The sequence below is a fragment of the Phascolarctos cinereus genome, unplaced genomic scaffold (genome assembly GCF_003287225.1).
Source record: "Phascolarctos cinereus isolate Bilbo 61053 unplaced genomic scaffold, phaCin_HiC Scaffold_4;HRSCAF=312, whole genome shotgun sequence".
Classification (NCBI taxonomy): domain Eukaryota; kingdom Metazoa; phylum Chordata; class Mammalia; order Diprotodontia; family Phascolarctidae; genus Phascolarctos; species Phascolarctos cinereus.
In genome coordinates, this window is record NW_027555847.1 from 478,262,476 (window position 1) to 478,281,955 (window position 19,480).

Sequence of the window (19,480 nt, forward strand, 5' to 3'; positions counted from 1 at the left end):
CGCAATGTGGCTGTTACCACATACAATGTTTGTTCTCGTTCTGCTCATTTCACTCGGCATCCGTTTGTATATATCTTTCCAGGTTTTTAAACAATATATTATAGGATTATAGTTCTTAATCCACTCTGCTATACACATCTCTTTTATGAGAGAGTTTATCCCATTCAGATTCAGTTATGATTACTATTTGTATCTTTTTCTCCATCCTATCCTGGCCCCCATTTATACTTTTCTTTCTCCTTTCTCCCTTTCCCTTCTCACTAGTATTTTGCTGTGGACAATTGCCTCCCTCAGTCTGCCCTCCCTTTTCTTCCCCTACTTCTTCCCTCATTCTATCCACCCCTCTCTATTCTTTCCTCTTTCCCCTCTTACTTCCTATAGAGTTAGATTTCTATATCTAACTGATAATTCTATTCCTTCTTTGAGCCAAATCTGATGAGAGTAAGGTACAAACAATGCTCATCTCCCTCCCTTCTTTCCTTCTACTGTAATAGGTGTGTGTGCCTTTTCATGTTATATAATTTACCCCAGTCTGCCTCCTCCTTTCCTCTTCTCCCAGAACAATCCCTTTTCACCACTTAATTAGATTTTTTATCATTACATCAAAATCAACTTATACTCACATCCTCTGTCTGTGTATACCCCTTTTTAAATGTCATGATAACAACAGAGTTCTCAAGAGTTACAAGTGTCCTCTTCCCTTGAAGGGATGTCAACAATTTGCCCTTATTAATAACATGTTGGGTTTTTTCTTTCCTGTTTACCTTTTTATGCCTCTCTTGAGTCTTACATTTGAAGATCCAATTTTCTGTTGAGCTCTGGTCTCTTCATCAGGAAGGTTTAGATGTCTCCTATTCTGTTGAATGTCCATCTCCTTCCCTGAAAGATTATGCTCAGTTTTGTTGGGTAGGTGATCCTTGGTTGTAAAACAAGCTCCTCTGCCTTATGGAATATTATATTCCACGCCTTCTGATCTTTTAATGTAGAAGCCTCAAGGTCCTGAGTAATCCTGACTGTAGGTCCATGATATTTTTTTTCTGTCTGCTTGCAGTATTTTCTCTTTGACCTGGTAATTTTGGGATTTGGCTATGATATGCCTTGGCATTTCCAGTTTCGGATCTCTTTCAGGAAGTGATCAGTGGATTCTTTCAATGACCATTTTACCTTCTAGTTCTCAGACCTCAGTACAGTTTTCATTGATGATTTCCTGAAAGATGCTGTCCAGGCTCTTTTTTTCAACATGGTTTTCAGGTAGACCAATAATTTTTAAATTGTCTCTCCTGGATCTATTTTCCAGGTCAGTTGTTTTACCAATGAGATGTTTTACATTTTTTTCTATTTTTTTTTCATTCTTTTGTTTCTGTTTGACTGATTCTTGATATCTCATAGAGTCATTAGCTTCCACTTGGCCAATTCTAATTTTTAATGTGCTGTTTCCTTTTATGAGATTTTGTACCTCCTTTTCCATTTGGCCCAATTTCCTTTTTAAGGAGTTCTCTTCAGTGAGTTTTAGTGCCTCCTTTTCCATTTGGCCAATTCTACTTTTTACTTTTAAGGACTTGTTTTCCTCAGTGTACTTTTGTTTTTCCATTTGGTCAATTGTATTTTTAAGGATTTATCTTCCACAGTCAATTTTTGTCCTTCCTTTTCATTTTTCCTTCAAATATCCTTCCATTTCATTGCATACTTCCTTCCTTTTCCAAGCTACTGGCTGTTTCTTGCATACCTCTGAATTCTTTTCCCAGTTTTTCTTCTACCTCTCTTATTTAACTTTTAAAATCCTTCTTCAGCTTCCAACCTTGCAAGAAGGCTTTTTGGGCTCGAGACAAGTTCACACTCCCCGTAGAGGTTTCAGATTTGGGTATATTAACAATGTTGTCCTCTTCTGAATTTGTGCCTTGATCATCCCTGTCCCCCATAATAAGAATCTATGGGTATTGGCTGTTTCTGCTTCTTCTCATGCTGTTTGCTTATTTCCTGGCTTTTAAAATTGAGTTCCCCTGCTGGAGCTCAGAAGGCACTGACCCAAGATTGTTGTGCTGGGAGCCCAGGGCCTGATCACTGGCTTAGTGTGCTGTGGGGTCAGGTGCTGGCAGCTGGAGGCTGTAGGGTTCTGGCAGCTTACCTGGTGCTGAGATGGGGTCAGCAGAACTGTAACTCTCAAGGTGGGGGTGGGGAATATGGTCCTTGAAGGATGCCTGCTCACCTGGGCTTCTTTAAAGCACTTGAATGTTTGGCTGTTGATGGATATCTGCTAGCCAGGGGTTGTGCCAAAGGCCCTTTGGGGTACTAGTGTTGGTGCTTGCCTGCTCTACCACCTTTGGGCTCAGGATATCCCCCTGGTTTCCTAAGATGGGGCTTGCCACTGGCTTGTTGGGATGCCTCCTGTCCTGTATTGCTCTCCCTCCCCCAGAGCAAGAGGGGCCTTTGCTGCTAATCCCCCAGCTTCCTGGGCTACAAGACTACTGCACCCAATCTTTCTGCTGGCTCAGCTGTTCCAAGGTTTTTCCTGGGATGGTATTTTCTGGGCTTTCAGAAATCAGTAAGGGAGAGTGAGAGAGACTTACCCTTCTTACTCTGCCATCTTGGCTCCCAGAAGTACTCAATTGTTTTTTCTTACAAGCTACTTCACATTCTTTTATATTTTTTCATTTTTTATATTTTGTTTTATTTTATTGATCTCTTCAAGTTTCATTGACTTCCCCTTGCCCAATTCTGATTTCCAAGGAATCATTTTCTTCATTAAGATTCTGGATCTCCTTTTCTAATTTGTTGACTTTCTTTTCATAATCTTGTTTTTCTTGAGTTGTTCATATTTTTTTTTAGTTTTTCTTCAATCTCTGTCATTTGATTTTTAAAGTCTTTTTTAAGTTCTTCTATGAATTCTTTTTGAGCAGTTGATTCTTTGACATTACCCTTTGGGGTAGAAAAAGGATTCTTTGCTTCAACATCCTCCTCTGAAGATGAACCCCAGTCTTGTCTATTCCCAGAGTAACTTTCTATGGTTGGACTTTTTCTCTCTTGCCTGCATTTTTTTTTACTTGTAGTAGCTTAGTTTTTGTAATCACCTCCAATCTTGGAGGATGGTGTCTCTGGCCTCAGATCCTCCATTAGTTCTCCCCTCTGACCTGGAACCAAAATCAAGATCTCCAGTTTCCTGTAAATGCCTAGTTGGCATTCCCACGCCAATGTTTTTGCACTCAGTGGGTTTGTACTGGCTCCATCTTGCCCCTGCTGCATCTGCATAGCAGGATAGGTCTGGCATTCTGTCAACAGAGGTTCTCTCAATCTTCCCTTGCTCAGATACCCAACTCCTCTCACTGTCCCATGGGTAAAAGTTCCTATGGCTGGGACCAAGGCAGACTCCAAACCCAGCTAACCCCAGAGCTTGCTGTTTGTTGTTTAAGCAGTCCTAGCCTGGAGGTTTTTACTCTTCACAGGGACCAAACCTTGGTCCTAGGATTTCTCCTCAGATCTTCTCCAATTGTCCCAGAAGGACCCCTGTTCTGTCCCTACTCTTATTTATTTTTATCTCTATAATTTTGCCCTGAAGTGCTATTTTATCTCTGTTGGGGAAAATTTTGAGAGCTTGGAATTTTCTGACCTACTCCACCACAATCCCAGAATCCTCTCATGAACAACATTTTAAATAGATGTTACCATACTGAATACTCATAATATCTAAACTATGTGTAATGAAAAGCTTTTAAAATATAGAGTTCTAGCTTAAGAAATCAAAACCCTCTGGGAACAAAATGACATCACCTTAATCCTCTCTGCTATTGGAGTTGTCCTCAAATTGCTTTAAAAAAACTCTACAGAAGATAAGGTTTTATGTCAGCATTTGTATTCTCTTGTTATTTTTATGCAATTGTGAAATAGTTCACAGAACATTAAATGTAAGGGAAAAAAGCTCAATAATGATGTCCCAAGATTATGTTTATGTGAGTTTCATTGAAAATTATGAAACAAAAGATTAAATGAAAACATGAGGATGATAAGTGTAACTGATTATAATGGTCATGATAGCAAAAACAACTGGAAATAATATATGTGCCTAAAATTTGAAGAATAGATGATAAATTATAGCATAAGACTGTATTATTGTTTCACAGCATCATGAGCAAGTATGAATATGAAAAATGTAAGTAAATATGGTAATTTGTATGAAGTGATGCTGAATGAAGAAAAAATTACAGTATACATAGTAATAAATAGGTAAATTTAATAACAATAACATGATAGCAATGAAATACAGAAAAATATAGAGGAAAAACAATCCAGAAGGGAATCTGGAAGTTAAGAGAGCTATTTGGTTACCATTTTGTTAAAGTTAATAGATTATTTAAACTATAAATGACAAAAAAAAAATGGTGCCATGTTCATTTTTTAAATTTCCATTTGAATTTTGAAAAGTTTTTGTTTGTTAATGGTTGCAATGTTTATAATAAATCACTTTAAAGTAAGATCATTACTTTAGTCATCTTTATGCTTCTTAAAGATAAAAAATAGAGTTTTTTTTCTCATTGGAGGGGAGTTGAATAGCTTATCAGTACACAAATCAAGATATTTATTTTGGTAGCTAAGACAATTAGTATAATGTTATGGTTGAAAATGGGAGGAGGGAGAAAGGAAAGAGTAATAGGGTAGGAGAGTGAGGGGGAGAAAGAATAGGAAAAGAAAGAGGAGAAATTTACAGCCCTATCTGTGAAAGAGTAAATCAGAATTTATGCATATATACACAGACACAGACACGTATACATATAACAAACAGTTCTAACATGTTTGGTTTTGAAAGCTATCTAATAATCTGTTTTTGACCACATTTCTTATGTTTTCCTGTCATAAGATTAGGTAGATCAGATATAAAGCATAATTTTGCCATTCTCTTTTATTAATATTCATTTATTCTTTATCTTCAATCAGTAAAACCCCATACTTCACACACAATAATTCTACTCAGTGATTGAATAACATTGTAATGGTTGTTAATGCCTACTCTGTGGACCTTTTCTTAAAATGTAGCCACTCTACCCAATTGAATTCCCTCAAGATAGTGGTCTAGTAATGTCAATTAGTCATTGCTTTTGGTTTTGGCCATTTTACTACTTGCCACTTCCTTGCCAAGATTTAGTCCAGGATCTAATCTCAGACCTCTCAATTAAATGACTCCAAAATGACTTTACATTCCCAGAAGGCTCTTACTTCATTTACTTAAATATTTATCTGAGCAAAGAAGAGCATCCAGGCTAAGCCCTGTGGTTTCACTGCTGTTCTGGAACACAGTGTTACAGGAAGAATGGTTTCATCATTTAGAAAAAGGATGGTTCTATTATTTGAACTTTGTTTGAGACATTTGCGTAGTTGTAGTTTCCTTCTTTTCAAATTTTAAGCAGAATCAAGGGTGTAAATCTAAGGAGACTAACTTGACCCTGGATCATGGGAATGGGAACTGAAGTTTGGACCTGCTGGTTAAGACAGAAATGCTGCAGGCATACATATGTACCTGCATGCATACATACTTACATATATCTGTATAACGTGCATGTTAAAGTGGACATGTCTATACACATTCATTGTATTTATAAAAGGGGTTATTATAATGACATTGCTTTAGGAAGGCACAGAGAATATATATGAAGGATAGAATTGGTAGGTCGAAAGGAAACAAATTTGAAGAAAAAGAGGAACTATATAATGTACAATTTGCAGAGAATAAGAATTGGACTCATCTCTAAATCCTCCAAGTTATGTGAAGAAATAAAAATGGAAGGCACAAAGTCAGTCCCCATCAGATTTCTCTCATCAATAAGCTGAAGTAAGGAACACTATACTTAGCAGGGAGTGGACAAGAGCCTCAGCTGACTCGTACTTCTCCTATCTAATGACTATCATATATCCATATCTTAGTCCCCTAATTCTATGTCTGTGGAGGCAAAACCCTTTCCCCTATTACTATTCTGCATTCTCTAATCCCCTAATTCATCCTCCCTCCTCCAAGGTCCCTTGACTGTTCTCTTCCATTGTTCTTTCTAGAACCCTGGCTCTATTATTATTGTTATTATTATTTGGCTAGGCAATGGGATTAAGTGACTTGCCCAGGGTCACACAACTAGTAAGTGTTATGTCTCTAAGGTCGGATTTGAACTCAGGTCCTCCTGAATCCAGGGCCGTTGCTCTATCCACTGTGCCACCCAGCTGCCCCTCCTGGCTCTATTATTAACAAACTACCTTTTCCCTAGATCTCTCCATTTCAGACTCCTCCCACCTCTCTTGCCTTCTCTGCCTTTTCTCAGTTTGTCCATAAAACTGTCCATAAAACTTTCCTTTTGGCATCAAGCTTGAAAACCATGCATGGGTCTGAAGGCATGTGTGATGCAGATGCCACTTTTGTTATGCCTGGTCATCCTCTCTAATACTAGATATGCCTTTTCTTGTCTATGCCACAAATTGAAATATAAAGAGCTATTGGAACACTCCTGGATTTCCTCAGCCATTCCCACATCATTAATATGCCATTGTTTCTCTAATCTCTCCCTGATCTGTCTAAACCACTCAATTCACATTCTTGCTACTTCAACAAATTGCTCTCTAGGTCACTGTACCTCATTTCTCAAGGAATTTAATGCCTATATGATCTGCACCACACCTGCTACTCTACCATAATTCTGCTTTTCATATTTGGTTCTTCAACATACACTCAAAGAACTCTCTTAACACCTTCCAAACTTCTTTACTATTTTTGTGGACATTGCTAATATCTGAATCACTCCTGTATATAACCACAGAGTAATCCTTGACTCCTCTCTCTTTCACATCTAATATCCAATAATATTCCAAGCCCAATTGTTTCTCTCCATCCAGTGAATTTTATATCTGTTCTCTTCCCTCCAACCAATATGTTCATGACCCTACTTATGGTCTTCACTGCCCATCTCCTAATAGGTCACCTGCTTTCAGTCTCTATCCTATCCAATCCATTCTTTACCTAACTACAAAAATAGTATTCTTAAGGCACATATATGACCATCCCACAACCCACCCCTGCACAAAAATCTTTAAAGGCTTCCCATTGCCTCTAGGTTGAAAAAAAAACCCATAGCCAAGCATTAACAGGAGCCTCATTTCCTCTTTTCTCTCCAGCATATTTTCACATTACTTCCATTCATGAACTTCATGTTCCAGTCAATCTGTTCCTTGAACTTAACATTCTATCTCTCAACTCCATCAATTCATACAGTTTCATACATTCCTTGGATGGCCTCTCTGCATCTCTTTCTTCTCTGTCACTGTCTCTCTGTCTCTCTCAGCTATTTTTACTTTTTTACCCACTTACATGTGGGCAGCTAGGTAATAGAGTGGATAGAGCATCAAGCCTGGAGTCAGAAGACTCATCTTGAGTTCAAATCTGACTTCAGAAACTTACTAGTTATGTGACCCTGGACAAGTCACTTAACCTTGTTTGTCTCCATTTCCTCATCTGTACAATGACCTGGAGAAAGAAATGGCAAACCATTCCAGTATCTTTTCCAAGAAAACTTAAAATGGGATCACAAAGAATCAGACATGACTGAACATCTTATAGAGGGATTTGTTCTACAGTATGAGAGTCACTTTAAAAACACTGTTGCAAAACCCTGGACTAACTTTGCCATTATAAGATGAAAATATATAATCTCAAGGAGGGGGAGGGAGTGAATATGACCTATTCAGAGTTTGTGGCAACACTTATTAGCTTTTTCACTCTTACCTTTCTGTAACAAAAATAACCTTTGAAAAACTAATTCCATAGGACATTTTAAGTTTTTGCTCTTAATCTATGAAGTCTTTTAATATTCTCCATGTAGCAATCTAGAAAAACTTCTCTCCCATGCCTGCCAAAAGCATCCTGCCTTCCAGCTACTAAATTTCTAAATGGCGCTAATCAGTGCTGAGTGCAGTTATTCTGATAAAGCACTGATGCTCTGATTCTCCCACAATGAGAAACCTGGGAGTGAAGTTGAGAGCTAAGTGAAGAAAATCTCCTCTATACACCCTTCCTGTTCTGTCCTGAATATAAATCCAGAGTGGGAGCTGACAATTTACATGATGCACTTTCCTATGTACCTCTAAGAGAAGGAAGAAGACATGTTTCCTAACCAGGCTCACTGCCAATCCCTTTGTCCTCCAATACACCCTGCCTGCCTACTACTGCTGTGTTCATTTCCTGAAAGCACCACTTTTATCACACACTAATCAAAAGCATTGAATGACCCTTTATTGCCAACAACTCAATATCCAAAATCCTCAGGCTGCCATTCGAGATCATGTACAATCTTTGTCTCCTTACCTTTCAAAATCTCCTTCTCTCCACTCCCTTACCCAGCTGTTCTATACTAGCCCCTTGGGTTTACTCTCTATCCCTCAAACCCACCTTTATTTCACCATATAAAGTATATGGTAGAGGCAGTTAGATGGTACAGTGGGTAGAGCACTGGGATTGAAGTCGGGAAGACCTGAGTTCAAATCTGGTCTCAAATATCTATTAGCTATATGACCCCGGTTAAGTCACTTAAGTCTACATCAGGTTTCTTAACTGTAAAATGGAAATCGCAATAGCACCTCCCATGACTATTGTAAGGATCAAATAAAATAATATTTGTAATGCACTTAGCACAGTGCCTAACAGCTCTCTGCTCACCATATTCTCTTTATAAGAAATGATTTTCCCTTTTCCACCATCTCTGCCTCTACAAAATAATATTAAGTAAAATCATTAGGAAGATGGGGGGAATAGAGGGGAACAGTTGTCAAGAAAGGCCTTTTGTAGGAAGTGACATCTGAGCTGTGATTTGAAGGAATCTAGCAACACTGAGTCAGAGTCTGGGAAGAGGATCAAATGTTTAAAGGCCAGGAAACAGAACAAAAGCACACAATATAACAATTTTCAATCAATCAAATGAAAACCCTACCAGTTCAAAAGTAGACACTCCCAAGCAGTCTTACCTGTGAAAGAATTATGGCTGATTTGAGGAAAATGTGTCAAAATAAACTGTGGGAAGCCAAGAAAAAACACTGAAAGTTGTCAAGTATTCTGGTACACAGGTGACGGCAAAATAAAATAAAATGCACACCAACATGTTTGTATTTTAAAATTTCTCTGCCACTCTTTCGCAAGTGTGTGTTCATTTTAAGGAACAGGATGAAAGGGTTCAGTTTCAAATATTGTGATATTTTACATCATCATTTCTTAAATGCTTCTGAAATACCAAAAGATCACGTGCTAAAGGAACATTCGAAAGGCCAATTGGGCAAATCAGGGACAAAATTAAACATGGAAAGATATTTATGAGAAATAGCAGAGGGGGCCCTCTCTCCTATTCATTCTTCTAATGAAGAGAAGGCCTCTGCATAATAAAAAGATTATGCTAGTCAGAAATAAGGTTTTTATCATTTTCATGAAGTGCCTAAAAAGGAAAAAACAAAACAAAACCCAAGGACCCAAAGAATCAGCAGAAAAGATTCTCAGCCCGTGTTAGTAGTAGGTTATACTTTGCTTTCTTTTTTCCAGGTTGCATGAAAACATGAAATCTAGTATTATTAAAAAGCACTAATATAACTCTTTATTCCAAGGGGGCAGATAGTATCTAATTAGCAGTACTTAAACAGAGCTGATTTAAGTAGCTAGGAGACATTCCCATGGGAACTATAGAATATTTCACAGTAGAAAGTTTATGCTATACATCTCAATCATGGCTCTTATTAATACTGTATCATTAAAATCAAGCTAAGTCTCCTCTTTGCCAATCTAGTTTCAGATATGTTACTTTAATTTTTTTTATCAATTACTTCTTAATTAAATACCTATTTTTAGTGTGCATAAGTAAAATAGCTAAAAAAAACAGTGATTCAGCCAGACTGACAATAAGGGCAGGGATGGTGGTAATTGGATTTTAGGCCTTATATGCTTTTTTCAAAAGCTTTTTCCCCCTATGGGAAGTATAAAATCTCCCCCACCCCACCTTGCTGAAGGACTGCCAAAACTGGGGTATTTACCAGGAGAAATACGAGAACGTACATACTTAGATGTCTTCTAATAGTTCCCCTGTGAAAAGACCCAGCTATGTTTGTCTCAACTAACCAGAATAAGGGTACCAGATTGGCCTCTCTAAATTTTGAAATAAATATTCTCGTTCTGCCTTTTTAAATGTTGTCTATCACCTGGTCAGCACTGGAGAGGCAGTATGACATAGTTGATAGGATAATGGTTATGGAAACAGGAGAAATTGTATTTGAATCCCCCCTCAGAGTTTTGCTGGTTGTGTGACCCTGGGACAAATTTTTAATTGTTCTCAGCCCCAATTTCCTAATCTACAAAACTGGAATGATAATTGTGGTACCTCATTCACAAGAATGTTGTGAGGAACAAATGAGATAATGTATGTAATGTGTTATGCAAAACTGAAACAGCTATCTAAATGACAGTTATGTGAAATAACAACTGAAATTAATTTGGAGTTTTCACTTGGAGCACCAAAACAGAGCTGTGACATTTGGCATGAGTCAATCAACATAACACTCCTGTCCCAAGTTAAAAATTCCAAATAGAAATGCCAAATGTGTAGGTTCTTTCTTATGTTTATATGAGATATATGGACACATGCACATATTATACACAGTTGCTACATGTGATATGTCAATGACCTGAAAAAGGTTAATATAGCTTCCCAAGCTGCTTAATTTGTCCCCTGGAGTAGCAACTGCACTGTTAAAAATCATGTTCAATATACTTGCCTGGCTGACATGCCTCTCTTTCAGATCCCTACAGGATAGTATCTAGCTCATGCAAATATTTCTGCTAATATACTATCTTAGGACTGTATAAACATAAGTAAGTGAGTGAGTGAATAAATGAATGAATGAATGAACGAAAAGGCATTGCTATTTATCAGGCACAGTATTGCATATGATTCCAATATTTAATTAAAATGATTCATTAGTTCAACTGGTAAGAATCTCTCTCCTAAAAGCCAACAGTATTTTATTTGTTCTTTCTAAAATGTCTGATAACTACGGGGATAAGTCAATGTTTTAGGAATCAGGACATTAGGATTCTGGTCCTGATGCCATTAAGTAGCTTTGTACTCATAGGCAATATACCTAATTCTCTGAACTTCAGTTTACTGTCTGGTTAAAATGGAGAAAATCCTTTGAAGAGAATAAAAGACTATAGAAATGTAATTTATGTTAAAAATTTCCTAACATTTTTATACTTTTTAAAAAAATTATGGTTTGAAATGAAAAAAAAAACTCTTTAAAAACCGAGAAATAAACTCCTCTTATTCAGAAGAAATTTACAGTGAGAGTTTTGATGAATTGTCCCATCTGTTCATATGAAGTTTTAAAGGAACTGTCTTATAAATTTTGCTCTATGACATTATGTCCACTTAGTTAAGTTACTCCTGTACTTGTAAATAGGATATGACTTACTAAATCTCCCCATGAGATAATTTCAAACATGAAAGAGTACTTTTAGGGTCCTCTTTATGGTACAGAAGTGTCTCAACCTTTTTGTCATATATATTAAACCAGTCTTACTTCATCACTACTGGAGTCTCTGGCCACAAACTTCTGTAGTTAGTGGCAGTGATGTCACTTTAGTAATCCACAGGATGCACATAAATGGTTTGCAAATTTTCAGTCTGATCAGTGCTTGAAACAGACAACATTAAGAAGTTTACATGCCGCATTGAACATTGTGACCCTAAAGGAAAGCATATGAGGATGTAGTCTTTCTGAAAGAGCCAGAAAAAGGACTTTTGTAGGCACTGATTTTCAATAGTGTCTTTGCACAGATTATCACCAATTCCTTGAATACTCTCTCTACCAACCTCTGCTTCTTGGAATTCCTGACTTCCTTCAAAACCTGAGCACCACTTTCTGTGTAGGATGAACAACAAGTTGTTTTCCTGGTCCTCTACAATTGCAAATGCTTTCCCCATCTGTGTTTAGCTTTGCTTTTATAGCAGTCTTGTATATACTTATATGTCTATAGAGTAGTTAAGTGGCCCAGTGAATAGAGGACTGAGCCTGAAGTAAGAAAGACTTTCGGAGTTCAAATCTGGCCTTGGACATTTCCTAGCTGTGTGACCCTGAGCAAGTCATTTAACTATGTACGCCTCAGTTTCCTCATTTGTACAATAAACTGGAGAAGGAAATGGAAAATCATTCCAGTATCTTTGTCAAGTAAACCCCAAATAGGGTCATGAAGACTTGGATATGACTGAATAACAACAATAACAAATATATGTATATAAACTCTTTTGTGACCCTGAACAGTTTCACACTTGTGTTTGTATCCCCACTGCCTAGAACAGTGCTTGACACGTAGTAGACACTTAATAAATGTTTGTTCATTGATTGATTACAAAAAATAAAATAAAATTCCAAGGAGTCCAAGGTGAACTAGAGAGTGTTTCAATTGACTTTCCATAGCCAAATATTCTCTAGCTACTTACTTTACTCCTATTATCAATCATAGATTGACAGAAAAGTAAAAAAGTAGTTGTTTCTGTTCTCTAGAGTTTTTCATTCTTGTTTTAGGGAAATCAGAAAGCACAATTGATCTGATTTTTTTTTCTCCCTGATGAATTAATGTAATGACATATTTTTTAAATAAATCTTAGATTAATATCAGTACAGTACTAACAAATACAGTTTCAATTCCTAAATCCTCCTTATTCTCACTAATCACAAAAGTCATTTGCTACACTTAGTTGGTAAGATTTAATAAGTTGTTTCAGGCTCAGTGCTTTTTCCCCTCTTGTTTCCCAAAACAAGATGTAGGTATGTTCCTTGGTTGCATACTAGTACCCAGTTATCAGCAACAGAAAACAGTTCTCCAGAAATTATTAGAGCAAATACTTCTTTACCTAATGCATTATGACATGTTGTAGTCTGTATTGATGAATAAATATTTAACCTACAAGACAAAGGATTAATCAAGGATCAGTAACAAAAAGCTAGAGTCACAAATCTTATGTGATTAAAATGAATTCATTTTCAGGTAATTTGTAAAAGCTCTGGATTTTTTTTTCTTAAATACATTTTTTCCTATTCTAATTTTTATTTCTTCAAGAAAAGGGCCAAAAAAATTACCTTGGAGAGGGTCTTGGCCTGAAACCAAAGTAGGAAGTTCCACACAGTCCTCTTCATTCGGTCTAAACCAGTAGTCAAAAATCAACCACATTTCCAGGGCAGTACCTGTATGCTTCAGGTTTACTGTGTCTAAATGCCAAGATTTGTTCAGCTGGATAGATGTTCCTGATACCTGAAGCTTATAAAGTGATCCAATGCCCTCAAGTTCATCCTGGGGGAAAATAATTTGTCAAATGTTTCTTCATTCCCAAACTCTGCTCATCAATTTTGAGCTGCATTTGGAATTCAACATTTATTAGAATCAAAATACACACACACACGTAAGTCATATATACATATGCACACTATGTACATATAAGGGCATGCATGAACACATATCTGCACATATAAATGATGTATTTTGCTGTTGTTCAGTTGTTTCAGTTGTATCCAACACTTTGTGATCCCATTTGAGATTTGGTTGTTGTTTCATTTTGTTTTTGCAAAGAAACTGGAATGGTTTGCCATCTCCTTCTCCAGCTCACTTTATAGATGAAGAAGCTGAGGCAAACAGGTTTAAGCAACTTGTCTAGGGTCACACAGTAAGTGCCTGAGACCAGATTTGAACTCATGAAGATGAGTCTTTCTGATTCCAAACCTGATAATCTATTCACTGTGCCACCTATCTGACCATCTGCTGAAACTACCTTGTATTTATTTTGAGAGGCAGCCATGATATAGTGAATAGAGAGATAGCTTCAGAGCTACAAAGAATGGGTTTCAGAGCCTAATGTGAACCTAGATAAGAAAATATTATAAAATCACATAAACAAAGTGTGGTATAGTGGAAAGATTGATGAGCATAGAGTGAGAGAAACCTGGATTCAAATCCAGCTTCTAGCATTTACTACCTGTGTGACAGCAGCCAAGGAAATTAACTATCAAATGCTTAGGACGTATCTACTATGTGAAAGTCTGGTTAGGAATTGTCTTAGTGGAGGGAGAGCAACCACAATAATGAAATCTTAAGTCTCTAGACTTTGAATGAAGAGTCACAGAAGTAGTAAGATCAAATTTTTTTTCTTTTTCTTTGAAAAAACAATTATTCACACTTCTATAAGGCTTTAAGGTTTACAAAACACTATTTTTTCAACAAATTTGTGAGCTAGGTAGTGCAAGTATTACTGTCTTCATTTTACAGATGAGGAAACAGTCTTAGACAAGTTAGTTAGGCAACTTGCCCAGTCACATAGCTAATTATGTAGGTGTCAGAACCAGAATTCAAACTCAGGTCTTTCCCTACTCTTAACCCAGTGTTCTTTCCACCATATCATTCCACCTACTTTGAAAAAACATTTACAAAAATAAGCAAGGCCCATGAATTTGAATGCCAGTTAATTTATAATTATTGCTGTTCCAGAATTGCCAAGTGGTGGAGTCTTCAAGCAGGGAGATATATTGCAAAGGCAGGGAGTGAATATTAATTAATTCAAAGGGGTTCATGGGATGGTTGATTATAAACTTTTATATTTAAGTAATTTGGAAATTCTTCTTGGTACAATCCACTTAGTTTCTTACCTGCCTACTCAAAACTGCACAGGGTAATACCTGTTTTTTTTCAATCCTAGATATCTCAAAATACTCCTTCTCAGAAATCACTTAGAGTTTTCAGATTGATAATATAAGGTTTTCCAGTCCATATAGATAATTCTGAATACCTATTACTTGGTAATAAAATTCTACTAAATAAAATTCTGGAAACAAAATTTTGGTATTAAGAGTCCCAAATTTTGAGGAACATTTTCATTTCAAAGTAAAGCAATGATCTCTGAAGAATTCTAAGTATTCATTAATAGGAGGAAAAAGAGAAGATGAGCTTATAAACCAAATAATCTGTTCATTCCTCTCCACATCTCCAATATATTGACAAGCAATCAGGTTTGCATGTTCTGTTACTGAAGAAGCACACTTGGAAGGTGTCCTATTCTCCAGTGTCTTTCTGTACAATGTAAAACAAAACTGAAATATATCATCATTAAAATCATTTTTGTTCAAAACAGGTGGTTTTGGGTGCTTCTATCTCTGTTTGCTAGAGAAGGTTCTCCTGTGGCTATTTTCTGTGATGCTAAGGTAACCTGTCAATTCAGTCAAAATATTAATCAAACCAGTTGTCTGGTGTCATGGAGACAGTCTGTGTGGCAGCAAAGGGGATTTAAAGCAAAGGGGGGAGACAGACATATCTGGCAGTGAAAGGAAAAGAACTAGGAGAAGATTAAATGTGAATCAGAACATCCCTCAGCATGGTCATCAGAGCCTTAATAATTGTAAGAAAATGACTTCTCCCAGAGTTAGTGAAATTCTCACTCTTACAAAATGTTTTGTTAATAAGAAAAGGGTGAAATACTTTGATTTGTGCTTCATTTTCTGTCATGTGAAGTGCCAACTTTTTGTGATTCAGATGTCCATAAAAGACTAGGGAAAGTTCTATCATCTCTTCTTTGGTGCTCAACCCGGATCCAGTGATGTCCACTATCCATGAACCAGGGGAATGCCCATTGATCAAGGGCTGCTCAGGACTACAAATTAGTCTTTTCCCTTAAAAAAAAAAAAGATGATCAAATGAGAAAAGAAAACACAAGGGAAAATCATAATACAGTTGAACCAGAGACTGTACACTACAGAGTATAAACAAAACTCTATTTGCAGGTTATGCTGTATCTATGGCAACAGCTACTCAGAAGAGAGCAATACAGTATTGCTTTTATTTCTGAAGGGATGTAACATTTGAGTGTTCTTATGTGTTTTAAACTTTAACTTTCAAGCGTTTTTTTTTTCTTGTTGTCAAGTTGTTTTTACTTTTCCTTTTGAAAGTTATTTAATGGAGGGTATGAACCATCCCTAAAATTTGTCTCAGAAAGCCATCAATAGAAGAGAAACTTACCATATTACTTAGAAACCCTGTCTACTTAAACAGAATTAGTATTTATTTTATTTTTTATAGCACTTGTTACATTGGTATCCAGTTACTATTTTAAAACTCCACAAGTAGCCTAGAGTAGGCCCTAGCCCAAGGGTTTTTAACCTTTTCTGTGTCATGAACCCCTTTATCAGTCTGGGGAAGCCTGTAGACTCCTCAGAAGAATTTTTTTAGATCAATTAAGAAAAACACATAGGTTTATAAATGAAAGCAATTATATTGAGATGAAGTTATGAAAAAAAAATTAAACAAGTTCATGGACCACAGATTAAGAAACCCTGCCTTCCAATAACAGCTCACCATAGGAGAAATAATTAATGCCAAGTTCTTCCATGGTCTCCCTCCCTTCAAAATAGCAAAGGAAAGGAATTGCAAATGAAAAATTGGGAACACACACACACACACACACACACACACACACACACACACACTAAAATGACTACTATACTCAGTTCAGTGAGAATGGAATGTCTAGCTAATTCATCCAAACTAGCAACTGACTGCTTACCAAACCATTATTCACAGTATTTAGAGACACCAAGAAAGGATCCTTAGAATTGACTGTTCTTTTCAATCAAAATAACAGAGTTGGTTAATATGCATGGAAGTGGTCTCTTATTATTGGCATTAATTGGCCATGACAGCTCTAAATAATGGGAGGTTAACTCTAAAGGCCTCTGAGGACCCAGAATTTCACTAGAGATGAAAGAGAAGTTGGTGCTCAGTTTTGAAGTTCCACAGCTTTCTTGACTTCTTCCTCTAAGGGAGAACAGCTACTGCCAAAGAAAGCCTTTCTGACCTTCAAGGTAGCCTTATAAAGACAGTGCAGCCCTGAGTATCACCTTATTGTGATGCAGACTGCATTCCAACAACTACTACAAAGGTAAAGATGATTCAGGAAGAAATCTAAGCTACTAGGCATACTGTTCAGATCCTACAGTCTTAGAGACTTATCATTATTTCCCCCCCAAGAGTTAAAAAGCTTGGTTAGTTCTGACTTCTATATTTAATAATCATTTGAATAATCAGAGCACAGAGCACAATATGGAAAATTAATATGACAGTAATACAAGGAACAAATGCCATTGCTCAATTTATGAGCATAAAAGTAAACTGTGGCTCACCTAGCAAAATGAGTACATTAATAGGAAACACAACATAGAAATCTAGAACTTTAGGTTGTCAGACATCTCAGGGTATTTGATTCAGGGTATTTGATTCAGACCTACCTACTTAGGAAGGTCCCATGGAATTGCCACTAATATCAATTTCAGGATACTCAAACATTTGGCTTAGAAAATGCATTAACACACTTGTAATATGACACTGGGCAAATTGTCTAATCTTGCTTAGACTTAGTTTCCTCATCTAATGGGAAAATAACACTACTGCCTAGTCCACAATGTTGTTTGAGAGAATATTATAATATAACATATGTGAGACTACTTTAAAAATGTTGGAGTACTATAGCAATGTATTTTATCAACTTTATTATCATTATTGTTAATGGTGTCATCATTATTTGATGCTTTTCTTTTTAAAGGGGTTCAAATAGAAATATCTCAAGAAGAAGTAGCTATCTGCTATTCTTTCATATTTAACATTCTGTTAATTAAAGCACATGTGAATAAAGTGTGAATTTTACTGTTTTGCTAGAGTATGAATGTGGGAGCTGAGTAGCTTGCCACCTATAGAGGCAACTATCTCAGTTGGCAGGTAGCAGGCTACCCAGTTCCTATACTCATACTCATACTCATGCTTATACCCTAGCAAAACCATCAAATTCACATAATACTAAATAATCAAGAAATCCATGAAAAACTGCAGAAAGTGATGTCTTCCACCTTGGTAGCTATGTAAAAGTTAGTTGGACCCAAACCAGGCATGCCAGGACCCACATACAGTAGCTGCACCATGTAACCAGAGATATCCAGGGACACATGTAGCCTACAGTGCTCTGTATCCAGAAGCAGCAAGCACAAAGAAAGCCCTCACATGGGACCTTGGGAGACCAATAGAGTGGTAGATGGAAGTGTCCAATACAGAGATGACCACACCAACATGGTGGCCCATCTCTCACATCAGGCCTCTGTAATATGAGGCAGTTTGAATCTCAATTTTGTCTCAAAAGGAGGACAAACTCCAGTAGGTAGGGGTCAGTGCAGAATAAGTGACCCAGGCTGAGATCAAATAGGGCCTATTACTTATACCAAGAACAGAGCAGAGGGCCTAAAACAAAGTCACAGTTCAGGGACAAAAGCTGAAGAGATGAGTAAGTAAAGAACACCAATCAGCATGAAAAATTATTGCTAATCTAACTCCATAACAACTGCAAGCAGAGACTCAAGGAAAAATGAATTTTTCACAAGAACTACATCAATAACCAGGGGGGGGGATGAAGCAAGAGTTGTTTTTTTTTGTTTGTTTGCTTTTTGGTTTTGCTTTTTTTTTTAAAAGAAAGAAATCCCCTGAGGACAGGATTGGAAAGAGAATAAAGAGTTTAGAAGAGAAAGTAGCAAACTTTATATAGGTAACAGACTCCCTGAAAACTGGAATAGACAAAACAGAAATCAATGATTTCATGAGATAACAAAAAATATAACCAAATGAAAAGAGTGGGGGGGGAAATGAAAGAAAATTTGACCTGATATAAAAAAAACTGTCCTGGGAAAGAGGCAAGGGAGAAATAATTTAAAGATCATTGGACTTCCCAAAACTCTCATTTTGAGCATCATGTATTAATAAATCATGAATAAAACTATACATACATTATACCAGAGAACAAAGTAAAAATGAAAATAATCTACTAATCATTTCCTAAAAGTCAGTTAGACTGAAGACAGCAAAGTAGTATACTGGATAGAGCTCTGGACTTGAAGTCAGGAAAAGCTGAATTCAAATCTTGCCTCAGGTACTGAGCAGCTATATGACCCTGGGAAAATCACTTTAATATCCTGTCTCAGTTTTCTCATCTGTAAGATTAAGCTATGATAGCATCTACCTCCCAAGTTGTTATGAGGATCAAATAAGATAACATATGTAAAGTACTCTGTAAACCTTAAGGCTCTGTGTAAATGATAGCTCCTGAAAGGAACCTCAAAAGGAAAAATGTTTGGCCAAAATTCAAAGCTCGCACATCAAAGAAAAAATCCAAGTAACCACAAAGAAATGATCCAAGTACCAAAAAAACAATAGGATCACACAAGTCCTGGTACCTTCTACTATAAATGAAAAGAGATCTTGGAATATAGTACTGTAAAAGGCAAAAGATATAGCTTTACAACTAAGAATGACTTACTCTGAAATTTGAGTATAATTCCTATTAAAAAGGATTTTTAATGAAAGAGAGACCTTCTAAACACTTAAGATGATGAAAGATAAGTAGGA

The 19,480-nt window shown here is 36.7% G+C and overlaps 1 protein-coding gene across 2 annotated transcripts in view; it reads right to left on the reverse strand.

The window, feature by feature from the left end:
* RP1 (RP1 axonemal microtubule associated) overlaps positions 1-19,480 on the reverse strand; it is a 655,430-nt gene that overhangs the window by 158,846 nt on the left and 477,104 nt on the right. For both annotated transcript variants that reach the window (XM_021005939.2, XM_078153415.1), the window contains 2 exons: positions 15,521-15,711; positions 13,138-13,348 (listed from right to left, as the gene is read on the reverse strand). In XM_021005939.2, the coding sequence (XP_020861598.1) occupies positions 13,138-13,348; positions 15,521-15,711 (402 nt within the window). The remainder of the gene's footprint in view (positions 1-13,137; positions 13,349-15,520; positions 15,712-19,480) is intronic.